Source organism: Pseudophryne corroboree, chromosome 1 (assembly GCF_028390025.1).
Source record: "Pseudophryne corroboree isolate aPseCor3 chromosome 1, aPseCor3.hap2, whole genome shotgun sequence".
In the NCBI taxonomy this organism is placed as follows: Eukaryota; Metazoa; Chordata; class Amphibia; order Anura; family Myobatrachidae; genus Pseudophryne; species Pseudophryne corroboree.
This window is the reverse complement of record NC_086444.1, coordinates 486,101,459-486,116,582: the sequence shown is the minus strand read 5'-3', so window position 1 is coordinate 486,116,582 and position 15,124 is coordinate 486,101,459. Positions and strand designations below refer to the sequence as shown.

The 15,124-nt window shown below is 46.4% G+C and overlaps 1 protein-coding gene across 2 annotated transcripts in view; it reads right to left on the bottom strand.

Moving 5' to 3' along the window:
- Positions 1–13,878, bottom strand: part of FRMD3 (FERM domain containing 3) — a 366,853-nt gene extending 352,975 nt beyond the window's left edge. For both annotated transcript variants that reach the window (XM_063913806.1, XM_063913809.1), the window contains exon 1: positions 13,400–13,878. In XM_063913806.1, the coding sequence (XP_063769876.1) occupies positions 13,400–13,540 (141 nt within the window). In that variant the 5' untranslated portion in view covers positions 13,541–13,878. The remainder of the gene's footprint in view (positions 1–13,399) is intronic.
- Positions 13,879–15,124: the final 1,246 nt, after the last annotated feature.

The following is a 15,124-nucleotide window of genomic DNA, read 5'->3' as shown; positions in this document are numbered from 1 at the left end:
TTTCACCTGCTTCAGAGAAGGTGAAGTGAAATTAGTGAAAACATGATCACCGATACATTTTCCAGGATAATTGAATAGGCTGTAATTTTTCACCCGAATAATTGAATAGGCTGTAATTTTTCACCCGAAAACCGGACTTTTCACGTGAAAAGTCCGTTATCACTGCTAATTGAATATGGCCCAAAGTCTTTTTCAGAGAAACTCAGTAGAGCTCCCCTGCAGTGCATCCATTCTCCTCTGGGCACAGGATCTAACTGAGGTCTGGAGGAGGGGCATAGAGGGAGGAGCCAGTGCACACCCATCTAAAGTCTTTAGAGTGCCCATGTCTCCTGGGGAGCCCGTCTATACCCCATGGTCCTTACGGAGTCCCCAGCATCCTCTAGGACGTAAGAGGAATTACAACCCTAGCACTGTTGGGCATGGAATAATACAGCTTTCCACACTGATTACATAAGCCTTAGCACAGTTTGCAAACTGTATAGGTTTCTCTAATAAAGAATAAATAGAAAAGTAAACATATTATTTATCTGTAAAGAAGTTTTTTATCCTAAAACAACTGTACTCTTGAGTGATAAATACAATACTCATAACATTATTCTTCATGGTAAAATTAAGTGGCATATTCATCATTCTTCCCCTAAAGCTCCCAGATAATTATGTATCCAATTCACTGTGTGTTGTGGCAGTGGCTACAGTACCAGAGCAACTCAGTATTGCCCCGGTGCTGAGGTAGCTGCTCCAAAAAGCCATTTTCTCAGAGAGCCATAACACTACTGATTCTGCCGCTGATTAGTAGTTGTGGAATTTTACATTGGCAGGTTTGATCCAGCAGTGCTATGAGGCACGCATGAATACTGATGCAGGGAGAGCAGGGCCGGAGAGGGTGGAGGGATTTTAACAGATCCCTCTAATGGGTGGTCTTCTGTTTGCCGGCGGTCGGGCTCCCGGCGCTCAGTATACCGGCGCCGGGAGCCCGACCGCCGGCTTACCGACACTTATTTTCCCTCGTGGGGGTCCACGACCCCCATAGAGGGAGAATAAAATAGTGTGGCGCGCGTAGCGCGCCACCGTGCCCGTAGCGTGGCGAGCGCAGCGAGCCCGCAAGGGGCTCATTTGCGCTCGCCAAGCTGTCGGTAAGCCGGCGGTCGGGCTCCCGGCGCCGGGATGCTGGTCGCCGGGAGCCCGACCGCCGGCCACCCGTAGTGAACCCCCTCTAATACCCCTTTCAGACATAGGACCCGGGAATTTCCCTGCTTCAGACCCAGGGATTTTTACCTCTGAAAAATCCTGGGTTTTTGCTGGGATTCCCTTTCACACTAAACCTGAGACCTGGGAAATTCCTGGGTCGACCCCTTTCAGACATAAGCCTGGTGTGCCCTGGCAGCCAGGTCAGACCAGGCTACTCTAATGTCACATGTCTTATATACACACACACACACACAGACGTCACACTCGTACATTTACACACACGTCTTACACATACACGTCACACTCAAACACACACATACATGTAATACGCACACATACATGTAATATATAATATGATTTTTATTTTGCCACCCCCTCTTCACTCCGGCCTCCTCCAGGCAGCCCCGCCAATCAGGTGCGACCTGGGAGCAAATTCCCGGGTCACACCTTTCAGACCTAAGCCAGGTTGTCTTTCCAGGACTTGAGTCCCAGGAAAAACCCTGGTCAATTGCAGGATTGGCGACCCGGATCATGTTCCCGGGTCTGTGCCTTTCAGACATACTAAATCCCAAGTTGATGCGCGTTCATGTGCAAAATCCCGGGAATTTGGAGCATGTCTGAAAGGGGTATCAGTAACCCAGACCAGGAAGTAGTGGGGCTCCTGGAACGCCATGTGAAGATGTTGCAGTTCCCACAGCAGATACCTGTGATATATCCTGCATTACCTATAAAATGAATAGATCTGAAAGGAAGTATTTTAGTGATCATAAATATGCCACTAAAAAAATTAAAACTAATAAGCAAATGATCAAGAACCGTCATCATGATGGCATAGGCTTGCACTGTGACAGCACTGAGAAATTGTTAGGGCAACAAGCATTCACAAGTCTTACAAAGCAACCAATATATACATTGTGTTAAGAAGAATTTATAATTTTGTTAATATTATGGTACAGACTGGCATTTATACATAGTTTATCAAAGACAAGGTCACTGCACTTGTGCACTGCCTCAAAGCGGTTTTCAAAAATATAGAGCTGTTTCCAACATCTATTTGTTTTCCCAATGTCACCTTCTGTAATTACCCAATACAATAAATGAGGTTGTATTTAACATTATAAAACTATTTCATGGTATGATTACATCTGTAAGATATCAAACAATGGCTGATGGCTCAAAGCAAACTTTATGTGGCAAAAATTAATTAAAAATACATAAACTATAGTGATTAGCAGTGCACAGGGTACAAATTTCTACTTGTCGTGATTTTTTTTTCTCAGAAAAGTGCTTTTCTGTATATAGAACAAAGCACATCAAATATATCTACAAGCATTCTAAACATAATTCTGGCATTTGCAAAAATATTCTATATAATAAAAGGCTAACGCTGCTCCTCACCTCTATGGGGGAACTCGTATTTTGCACGCTGGTGGCCACTAGATCGCTCCTGCCGAAGCAATTAAAGTGTTGCTTCATTCAGGAGTGCACAGCTTGACTGCGCTGACATTACTGTTATGTTATTCCGCCATTTTGACAGGTTGGAACTAGTCACATTATAATACAAAATATTCAACATTTATTTATAGTTGTAAAAATCAGGGGAGATTTATGAAACCTTGGATAGAGATAAAGGGGTCTATTCACCATCACTTATTTTCTACAAAAGCACTGAAAATTAACATTTTCACCTACTTTTGTAAAAATGAAGCACCACACCCAGTCATCATTCATGCAACGCAGGAGATATCAAAATTTCTGGATGGCACAGTTCTCAGCTGGTTCAAATAATTTCTCACCGGAAAGTTACAGAAAGTTTTGTCTGGCATATACTCACCAGTGCCACTGCCATTTGGTATACAACAAGGTTCTATACTATCTCCTGTACTTTTTGCAGTATACATGCTACCACTGGGTGAAATAATCAGACGTCATGGCCTGGTCTACAACTGCTATACAGATAATACACAACTGTACCTGTCCTTTGCTCCAGGTACTGAGTACCCAATAACAGCCTTAATTGGCTGTCTAGCTGAGTTCCAGGAGTGGATGAGTGCCAGGTGGCTGTGTCTGAACCCTGATAAAACCTTAAGGTCCTTATCATAGGTCACAGGACAAGACTGCAGCATAGCCAACTGACAGGACTTACACTTGAGGTTTCAGAACTACAAAATGCTGAACATGTGCAGATTCTTGGCATTGTCCTGTATAGTGGCTTGACACTTAAACATCAGGTATCACAATCAAATCCTTATTCTTTCATCTGAGGAACATAGCCAGAATCAAGCACTTAATTCCCTCAGAAGATCTGCCTAAAGTCATACATGCATTTGTATCATCACGCCTTGACTACTGCAATGCCCTCTACCTTTGGTCTCCCAGCACTGCCTGTAGATGGTAAAAAAATGCAGTTGCCAGACTATTAACCAACCAGCCCCTTTACAGCCACATAACACCCATTCTCTACTCCCTTCACTGGCTGCCTGTAAGATGGCGAATTGTTTTCAAGTTTGGTTTACTAATTTTCAAACCCCTATATGACCAGGGCCCAAGGTACCTGAAGCAGCTCCTGATTCCTTACTGGCCCACTCGATTACTGCGATCTGTAGATGAAGGACTATTAGTAGTACCTAGAATCTCCCGGAATTCATCTGGGGGTCGAGCTTTCAGTTTTGTGGCTCCGACTTTATGGAACTCTCTTCCCCACACAATTCAAGAAGCCTCCACTCTAGAGTCCTTCAAATATAGACTCAAGACTTACCTATTTATTAATGCATTTCACTAATATCTACTGTTAAGCTTGTTTTGTATTTTGTGCTGTAAAGGCAAATGTACAGCACTGTGAGTCATATTAGGACAAAAGTGCTACATAAATAACATTATTATTGTTCTCCCCTGAAAATTTCCAGTCCCCATTCTTTAGTATGAGGATGTTGAAATTATGTGATTCAACAAGTTCTGAAAGTGCTTTTTTTTCGGAACGTGACTGTGAAACTACACCATTCTGAGATGGAGTATAACCCCAAATGTGTTCACAAGCTGCTGTGTAAACAGCAGCTTGTACAACAGAGGGATCTTTTCAGATCCCTTTCTGCTGTCTTCATGTCTACTGCAGCTGCCAGCTCCTCCTTCCTCCCTCCTCCTCACACTGCTGCTGCATGCGGTCCTGTCCCCATCGCTAACACATGCTCTGGCCAGTCCGTAAACACTGCGGCTACACAGACTCCATACCACACAGCGAACTCTGGGGTAGATGTATGAACAACAGTTAAGGGGTATAATGGTATCTGCGCACATTATGTGCCGCAGATACCGAATCCCCAGATGTATCACGGCCGTGGTGTCTGTTCAATGCCTAGGTTGCTATGCGCCTCAGTCTTTATTGGAGCATCTATCTTTTAGCGCGCTGACATGCTAGGCAATGTATAAACGGTCAGTGGCACTGACCAGTCCGACAACTGAAGCTATTAATTACGACAGCTGCAGGTGTCGTTGATGCATGTATAGCACTGTCCCTGGCTGTTGGCTTTGACAGCCAGAGATTGTGCATTAAAAAACCAATAAAGCTTTTTATTCTCTCAATAACGCACCATGTGCCGCTGGGAGGAATTTGATCGGCGCATGTGCAATATGCATGCAAGTGCCGGTCAGTGGCAGTAGCTCCACCGAAAGAGGGAGACTGGAGATCACAGAATAGGTAAATTAATACTCTCCCTCTTTGGCTAAACACCTTATAATACATGCTGCCGATGTATGACTAGCTTCTCCATGCTACATGGGCAAAAGAGGTCCACACAAATAGCAGGAGAAGCCCCAGCAATAATACATCTCCCCCTTTGTCTTTAAGCTCTCGGTCAGCAGGTACTGCACATGCGCTGCTCACACCCCCTGGGGATGGCGAGCTGAATTGTGCGACTAGTGACCTGTTTGGGCGCCCAAACTGCACTTTTTGCAATCGCGAATAACCCGCATCAATTGAATATCGCCCCTGCAATCTCCCGGACCGTGATAACAACTGAATAGAGCCCACAGAATTCAAGACCAATTTATCATTGACTACATGTTTTTCATCATGAATAAGACCATAAGTACCAACCAATCTGCTCCTGTCATGTTACAGTCTGTGCTAGAAAAATGACAGTTAGTAGTTGATTGGTTGGTACTTTAACCCTTCTCTCTCTCTCTCTCTCTCTCTCTCTCACTCTCTCTCTCTCACTCTCTCCAATATTTGATAAATCTCCCCCATATTTTTAATTATTATTTTCATGAGTATTTTAGAAAAAGTATGTGCTGTTTGTCTGGCAGGGAGTGACCTGACCACTGGATATAATGCAATTATATCCAATTTAAGGGGCACAGACATTAATATATCTGCCTCCTAAATTTACACTGCAAGAAAAAAAAACATTCTGCTCTGATAGCTGAAGAATACAATTATATCCCATATATACATACACACACACACCACATGATGGTGCCATTTAGAAATGGCTCAACACACAAAAATATCTGCAATTCCCCTACTGAGGGTTTCAAACTTTCCTCAAACCAGAGTATATGAGGTCTCTTTTAGGATCCATGACTGTCAGTACTATAGTACAGTTAAGGCGGATACACACTCGGCGAGGTGCTCTATGAGCAACGTCGCCTAGTGTTTCCCCCTCCCGAGCCAGGCGGTCGGCGGCTGGGCATACACACTGAGCGATATGACGTTCATATCGCTCAGTGACGTCACGCAGCGGCCGGGCCGTGCAGGCACCTCTTGGACGATAGTCCAAATTGAGCTGCCTGCTCGGCCGACAGCGAGGGTCGTTAATGACCCACAGTGCTGAACATCGCTGGTCGGCGGCGGCATACACACTTGCCGAGAAAGTGAGCGACGTCGTTCAGGAAGGGTGAAAATGAGTGACATCGCTCATTTTCTCGGGAAGTGTGTATGCACCTTTAGAGAACCGTTCCATGGGAAGTTAAAAAAAAAAGATGAACACTACTGCTTTACATTACAGGGAGTCTGTAAACAAGAACCAAGCTAAAGAAATAAAGCCAGCTACAATGGGATATAATTGTTCGGTGGTATATTTAAAAGGCTTTTCTTGGAGAACTGTGACAACAACACCCGGATTGCAGAATGTGTCATTTGCTGTCAACATGTATAATGGAAAATAGTTGCAATAACAAAGTAAAGTGTAACGTATCTGTGTGTTCTTCTAACCTACTGCAAAGCTTAAAAAAAACCCGAGAGAAATGACCAGACCATAGCCTGACAAATCTGTTCTAACATAAGTATTAGCGCCAAAAGATCAAGTTAAGAAGGTAAACACAGGCTTTTGGTAATACCGCTGTTGAAACCTGAACACTTGACACCAATACAATAACAGGAAATGTGTACAGGGGCATTAATGGTAACATTAGAATATTACTATTTAATAAACACACATCTCCCAGCAGCCAGGTCCTGATGAGAAATTCTATTGTAATCTCTCACAAAATCTACAGTATTTCAATACTTTCCCCAAAGCATTGCTGACCTCACTATAGTGGGGTTAATGGGGTTAAGAGTATTTCTCTAACGTCCTAAGTGGATGCTGGGGACTCCGTCAGGACCATGGGGTTTAGCGGCTCCGCAGGAGACAGGGCACAATAATAAAAGCTTTAGGATCAGGTGGTGTGCACTGGCTCCTCCCCCTATGACCCTCCTCCAAGCCTCAGTTAGATTTTTGTGCCCGGCCGAGAAGGGTGCAATCTAGGTGGCTCTCCTGAGCTGCTTAGAATAAAAGTTTAAGTTAGGTTTTTTATTTTCAGTGAGTCCTGCTGGCAACAGGCTCACTGCTACGAGGGACTTAGGGGAGAGAAGTAAACTCACCTGCGTGCAGGATGGATTTGCTTCTTAGGCTACTGGACACCATTAGCTCCAGAGGGAGTCGGAACACAGGTCTCACCCTGGGGTTCGTCCCGGAGCCGTGCCGCCGACCCCCCTTGCAGATGCCGAAGTTGAAGAGGTCCAGAGGTCCAGAAACAGGCGGCAGAAGACTTTCAGTCTTCATAAGGTAGCGCACAGCACTGCAGCTGTGCGCCATTGTTGTCAGCACACTTCATACCAGCGGTCACTGAGGGTGCAGGGCGCTGGGGGGGGCGCCCTGGGCAGCAATGTATTATACCTTTTTTATGGCTAAAATACATCACATATAGCCCTTGAGGCTATATGGATGTATTTAACCCCTGCCAGATCTCACAAACTCCGGGAGAAGAGCCCGCCGTTTTAGGGGGCGGGGCCTATTCTCCTCAGCACACGGCGCCATTTTCCTGCTCAGCTCTGCTGTGAGGAAGGCTCCCAGGCTCTCCCCTGCACTGCACTACAGAAACAGGGTTAAAACAGAGAGGGGGGGCACTTATTTGGCGATATGATTACATATGTGAAAATGCTATAAGGGAAAACACTTGTATAAGGGGTTGTCCCTGTATAATTATAGCTTTTTTGGTGTGTGCTGGCAAACTCTCCCTCTGTCTCCCCAAAGGGCTAGTGGGGTCCTGTCCTCTATCAGAGCATTCCCTGTGTGTGTGCTGTGTGTCGGTACGTGTGTGTCGACATGTAGAAGGACGATGTTGGTGAGGAGGCGGAGCAAATTGCCTGTATTGGTGATGTCACTCTCTAGGGAGTCGACACCGGAATGGATGGCTTATTTAGGAATTACGTGATAATGTCAACACGATGCAAGGTCGGTTGACGACATGAGACGGCCGGCAAACAAATTAGTACCTGTCCAGGCGTCTCAGACACCGTCAGGGGCTTGTAAAAACGCCCATTTACCTCAGTTGGTCGACACAGACACAGACACGGACACTGACTTCAGTGTCGACGGTGAAGAAACAAACGTATTTTCCTTTAGGGCCACACGTTACATGTTAAGGGCAATGAAGGAGGTGTTACATATTTCTGATACTACAAGTACCACAAATAAGGGTATTATGTAGGGTGGGAATAATCTACTTGTAGTTTTTCCTGAATCAGATAAATTAAAGGGTGTGATGATACGTAGGTTTCCTCCGATAGAAAATTATTGGAGGTATACCCTTTCCCGCCAGAAGTGAGGGCGAGTTGGGAAACACACCTTAGGGTGGATAAGGCGCTCACACGCTTATAAAAACAAGTGGCGTTACCGTCTCCAGATACGGCCGCCCTCAAGGAGCCAGCTGATAGGAAGCTGAAAAATATCCTAAAAAGTATATACACACATACTGGTGTTATACTACGACCAGCAATCGCCTCAGCCTGGATGTGCAGCGCTGGGGGGGCTTGGTCGGATTTCCTGACTGAAAATATTGATACCCTTGACAGGAACAATATTTTATTGACTATAGAGCATTTTAAGGATGCATTTCTATATATGCGAGATGCGCAGAGGGATATTTGCATTCTGACATCAAGAGTAGATGTGATGTCCATATCTGCCAGACGATGTTTATAGACACGACAGTGGTCAGGTGATGCAGATTCCAGACGGCACATGGAAGTATTGCCGTATAAAGGGGCGGTCCATCGGACCTGGTGGCCATGGCAACAGCTGGAAAATCCACTTTTGTTACCCCAAGTCACATCTCAGCAGAAAAGGACACAGTCTTTTCAGTCTCAGTCCTTTCGTACCCATAAAGGCAGGCGGGCAAAAGGCCAGTCATATCTGCCCAGGGTTAGAGGAAAGGGAAGAAGACTGCAGCAGGCAGCCCATTCCCAGGAACAGAAGTCCTCCACAGCTTCTGCCAAGTCCGCAGCATGACGCTGGGGCCATACAAGCGGACTCAGGTGCGGTGGGGGGTCATCTCAAGAGTTTCAGCACGCAGTGGGCTCACTCGCAAGTGGACTCCTGGATCCTACACGTAGTATCCCAGGTGTACATTGGAAATTCGAGACGTCTTCCCCTCACAAGTTCCTGAAGTCTGCTTTACCAACGTCTCCCTCCGACAGGGAGGCAGTATTGGGAAAAAATTCACAGGCTGTATTCCCAGCAGGTGATAATCAAAGTACCCCTCCTACAACAAGGGAAGGGGTATTATTCCACACTATATTGTGGTACTGAAGCCAAACGGCTCGGTGAGATCTAAAAGATTTGAACAATTACATACAAGGGTTCAAATCAAGATGGAGTCACTCAGAGCAGTGATAGCGAACCAGGACGATATGGTGTCACTGGATATCAGGGACGCTTACCTACATGTCCAAATTTTGCCCTTCTCACCAAGGGTATCTCAGGTTCGTGGTACAGAACTGTCACTATCAGTTCAGACGCTGCCGTTTGGATTGTCCACGGCACCCCGGGTCTTTACCATGGTAATGGCCGAAATGATGATTCTTCCTAAAAGAAATATGGACGCTTTCCTGATAAGGGCAAGGTCCAGAGAACAGTTGGCGGTCGGAGTAGCACTATCTCAAGTAGTTCTACGACAGCACGAGTGGATTCTAAATATTCCAAAATCGCAGCTTTTTCCGACGACACGTCTAATGTTCCTAGAAATGATTCTGGACACAGTCCAGAAAAGGATATTTTCTCCCTGAGAAGAAGGCCAGGGAGTTATCCGAGCTAGTCAGGAACCTCCTAAAACCAGGAAAAGTATCAGTGCATCATTGCACAAGGGTCCTGTGAAAAATGGTGGTTTCTTACAAAGCGATCCCATTCGGTAGATTTCACGCAAGAACCTTTCAGTGGAATCTGCTGGGAAAATGGTCCGGATCGCATCTTCAGATGCATCAGCGGATAACCCTGTCTCCAAGGACAAGGGTGTTTTCTTCTGCGGTGGCTGCAGAGTGCTCATCTATGAAAGGGCCGCAGATTCGACATTCAGGACTGGGTCCTGGTGACCACGGATGCCAGCCTGAGTGGCTGGGGAGCAGTCACACAAGGAAAAAATTTCCAGGGAGTGTGAACAAGTTCTCTCCACATAAATATACTGGAGCTAAGGGCAATTTACAAGGCTCTAAGCTTAGCAAGACCTCTGCTTCAAGGTCAGCCGGTATTGATCCAGTGGGACAACATCACGGCAGTCGCCCACGTAAACAGACAGGGCGGCACATGAAGCAGGAGGGAAATGGCAGAAACTGCAAGGATTCTTCGCTGGGCGAAAAATCATGTGATAACACTCTCAGCAGTGTTAATTCCGGGAGTGGAAAACTGGGAAGCAGACTTCCTCAGCAGGCATAACCTCCACCCGGGAGAGTGGGGACTTCAGCGGGAAGTCTTCCACATGATTGTAAACCGTTGGGAAAAACCAAAGGTGGACATGATGGCGTCCCGCCTGAACAAAAAACTAGACAGATATTGCGCCAGGTCAAGGGACCCTCAGGCAATAGCGGTGGACGCTCTGGTAACACTGTGGGTGTACCAGTCAGGGTATGTGTTCCCTCCTATGCATCTCATACCAAAAGTACTGAGAATCATAAGAAGGAGATGAGTAAGAACGATACTCGTGGTTCCGGATGGGTCAAGAAGGACTTGGTACCCGGAACTTCAAGAGATGCTCACGGAAGAACCGTGGCCTCTACCTTTAAGAGAGGACCTGCTCCAGCAGGGGCCTTGTCTGTTCCAAGACTTACCGCGGCTGCGTTTGACGGCATGGCAGTTGAACGCCGGATCCTGAAAGGGCATTCCAGATGAAGTCATCCCTACCCTGGTCGAAGCCAGGAAGGATGTAACCGCAAAACATTTTCACCGCATTTGGCGAAAATATGTTGCGTGGTGTGAGGCCAAGAAGGTCCCTACAGAGGAATTCCAACTGGGTCGTTTCCTACATTTCCTGAAAACAGGACTGTCTATGGGCCTAAAATTAGGGTCCATTAAGGTTCAAATTTCGACCCTGTCGAATTTCTTCCAGAAAGAACTGGCTTCAGTGCCTGAAGTTCAGACGTTTGTAAAAGGGGTACTGCATATACAGCCTCCTTTTGTGCCCCCAGTGGCACCTTGGGATCTCAATGTTGTTTTGAGTTTCCTAAAGTCACATTGGTTTGATCCACTCACCACTGTGGAATTAAAATATTTCACATGGAAGGTGAAGATTCTATTAGCCCTGGCTTCAGCCAGGCGTGTGTCAGAATGGGCGGCTTTATCATATAAAAGCCCTTACTTAATTTTTCATTCTGACAGGGCAGAATTGAGGACTCGTCCTCAATTTCTCCTTAAGGTGTTTTCTGTTTTTCACATGAACCAACCTATTGTGGTACCTGCGGCTACTAGGGACTTGGAGGACTCCAAGTTACTTGACGTTGTCAGGGCCCTGAAAATATATGTTTCCAGGACGACTGGAGTCAGAAAATCTGACTCGCTGTTTAGCCTGTATGCACCCAACAAGATGGGTGTTCCTGCTTCTAAGCAGACGATTGCTCGCTGGATTTGTAGTACAATTCAGCTTGCACATCCTGTGGCAGGCTTGCCACAGCCAAAATCAGTAAAAGCCCATTCCACAAGGAAGTGGGCTCATCTTGGGCGGCTGCCCGAGGGGTCTCGGCTTTACAACTTTGCCGAGCTGCTACTTGGTCAGGGGCACACCCTGACTGAGGAGGACCTGGAGTTCTCTCATTCGGTGCTGCAGAGTCATCCGCACTCTCCCGCCCGTTTGGGAGCTTTGGTATAATCCCCATGGTCCTGACGGAGTCCCCAGCATCCACTTAGGACGTTAGAGAAAATAAGAATTTACTTACCGATAATTCTATTTCTCGTAGTCCGTAGTGGATGCTGGGCGCCCATCCCAAGTGCGGATTGTCTGCAATACTTGTACATAGTTATTGTTACAAAAATCGGGTTATTCTTGTTGTGAGCCATCTTTTCAGAGGCTCCTTCGTTGTTATCATACTGTTAACTGGGTTCAGATCACAGGTTGTACGGTGTGATTGGTGTGGCTGGTATGAGTCTTACCCGGGATTCAATATCCTTCCTTATTATGCACGCTCGTCCGGGCACAGTATCCTAACTGAGGCTTGGAGGAGGGTCATAGGGGGAGGAGCCAGTGCACACCACCTGATCCTAAAGCTTTTATTATTGTGCCCTGTCTCCTGCGGAGCCGCTAAACCCCATGGTCCTGACGGAGTCCCCAGCATCCACTACGGACTACGAGAAATAGAATTATCGGTAAGTAAATTCTTATTATTACGCAACCCTATAAAAATGCCAGCCATATTGATCCTTACAAATAACTACCCATACACATTCTTCTGCCACTACCATAGAAAAATATACATTAGAATCTGATCTTCTGCTACACATAATTTAGATATTTTTTTTTATTATTATTATTTTATTTTTTCCAAAACTGGAAGAAAAGCACCAAGATGTATTAACCAGGAGAAGGCATAAGAAAGTGATAAACCAGTGATATGTGCAAGGTGATAAAGGCACCAGCCAATCAGCTCCAATGTGTAAATTAACAGTTAGGAGCTGATTGGCTGGTGCCGTTATCACCTTGCACATATCACTGGTTTATCACCTCCTTATGCCTTCTACAGGTTAATACATCTGCCCCAAGGATCTTTTCCACTGCTGCCTATAACCAACACATATCCTACTGAGTGTAGACAGAGGGTGGTGCCAGGGGGAACATTCACGTGTCGGGAATACGGATATAAATATACCTGGACTTTTACTGGATTATTTCTGTGCTGGACAATATTCTGAATACAAATAGAATAAATTGCCAAATGTCACCACTCCCTCCTTATGTTCCATGCTGAGCATCCTATCCAGTATAAGTGGAAGGTAATGAGCACAGTGTATCCCTTTGGCTGTAGTATTATGCATTGACATGGCAACAGTCACAGGTGTCCCATGTCCTGTTCATGATATTGTGCCGGCAGCATGTTTGCAGCTCTCATAAACTTCCACAACACATGAGCAGTTATCTGCAATGTCTAACTTTTATCCAGTGGGAGAAGGAACCCTCGCGATCCTCCCAATATATACACAATGCCGCACACAGCAGCAGTCATGTAGTGTGATCATACAGGGACGGTCACTGAGCATCATAATTTCGGACTGTCTGACCGCTGTCATCAGTCAGGTCAGGTAGTTATACATAAAACATAATTCAATAAAAATCTATGGTGCAAAGGTGAATGGTGATGTTGTCCATAGCAACCATTCAATAAGATCAGCAGCTGCATGTAGTGCAGTCACACATCTGTCCTGTAACCCACTCATCCCCGGGCTGTGACATAATAGCACCCCATACACAGTACCTGTATATTGCAGGAGACCTCGGTGTCGTCCAGCAGCCGGATGGTGCATTTCATCTCCAGATTTAAAGATTTCATACTGGCAGTCCTCATTCGGATCATTTTCATAGTCCCCTTGTGTTGGGTGCACTGGCAGCCAAACATGCACCTTGAGTTGCCAAAACAATGCTCCCCAAAGGAAGGCTCCTACCAGCGGCAGACCACAAGAGGCATCTCCCCTCTCCTCCGGACTCCTGATGGTGAGAGAGGAGCGGGCTCACTGCAGGCAGGATGGACAGTGACTGGGGCCGGCAGGAGGCCAGTCGGCGAGTGCTGCAGCGGAAAGCTCAGCAGTCTGATCCCTTTATCTCCTCCCGGGATTGGGGCTGTGGAAGCTGCTGCTGCTATCTGTCAGAGCGAGGCTGGGTTTGCAGCAAGCTCTGCCAGTCAGTGTGTGAGTGTGTATGTGTGTGTCCCCTCCCCAACTGAATGGAGAGGGTGTGTGTTATGTGAGAGGAGCATGCAGCCTCACTTATGTTTATGTCATAAATACAATTAGCAGCAGCCAGGCATGGTCATGGGTGGAGAGAATATTCCTAATGGTAGCGTCTAGTTCTATTTCTAATATGCCACATGGAAAAGCTGCAGGAATCTGTAAAAGAAGATTTTATGTCTGTGCACTAACTTGCTGGGAGACAGGGTAAAATAACGGTTGTAGTGCTGAGTTACTGTGTCATATGGTGTCAGTGTCACAATATTATATAAGTTAGGTGTATGCGGGGACATCAGTGACATTCGGTGGGGTGAGGCAGAGCCTTTACTGTAATACTAAACTAACGCATATGCCAGAGGTACTGTATGATTGACTATATATATACGAAAAATACAAAGACTATCTTCTTTGCATGATTTTAATCATTTCTATAGTCAAAACTCTGGAGTAAAAAGTCTATGACAGGCTAGACAGTGCCCCTCCCCCGCCTATCTATTCCGCACATCTCTGGTCAAACCTCACCAAATTTCCAGCAGTATATAGTGCTGCACCTGTGTATAATGTCAACATATACCCTTTGGCCCATATAGCCAATATATTGTATGGGGAGGTCTTCTGTATGCCGAATGTCGGGATCCCGGCGCACAGTATACCGGCGCCGGAATCCCGACACCCGGCATACCGACAACTATTCTCCACGACCCCCCTCGAGGGAGAATAAAATAGTGTGGCGCGCTTAGCGCGCCACCGTGCCCACAGCGTGGCGAGCGTAGCGAGCCCGCAAGGGGCTCCTTTGCGCTCGCCACGCTGTCGGTATGCCGGCGGTCGGGCTCCCGGCGCTGGTATGCTGGTCGCCGGGAGCCCGAGCGCCGGCATACCATACTACACCCATTGTATGTATATCTGGCTCTGGTGCTAGTCAGTACCTCCTGAGCCATTTACCTCACTGCACGTCCCTCTGCCAAGAGCTCGCTGCAGCTTCAATCTTGAATGCGGTCACGATCGTGGCTTTTTCTATTAGTGGATGCCGCATCTTCATGGAGATCCGTACTGCATCCGGGCGTGAATCTATCCTCTTGCCATGGGTGGCAGCGCCCCTGGCAACTGCCATTGTGGCCAAGGGGTAGATACTCCCCTGGGTGTATGTGATAGTATGCCTTAAAACATTTGTGAGCAGTGTGTATCATAACGTTTAACCCCTTTGCAGCTGAGGATTTTCTGAGCACGTGTTGACTAATGAAAACCAGAAAATCCTC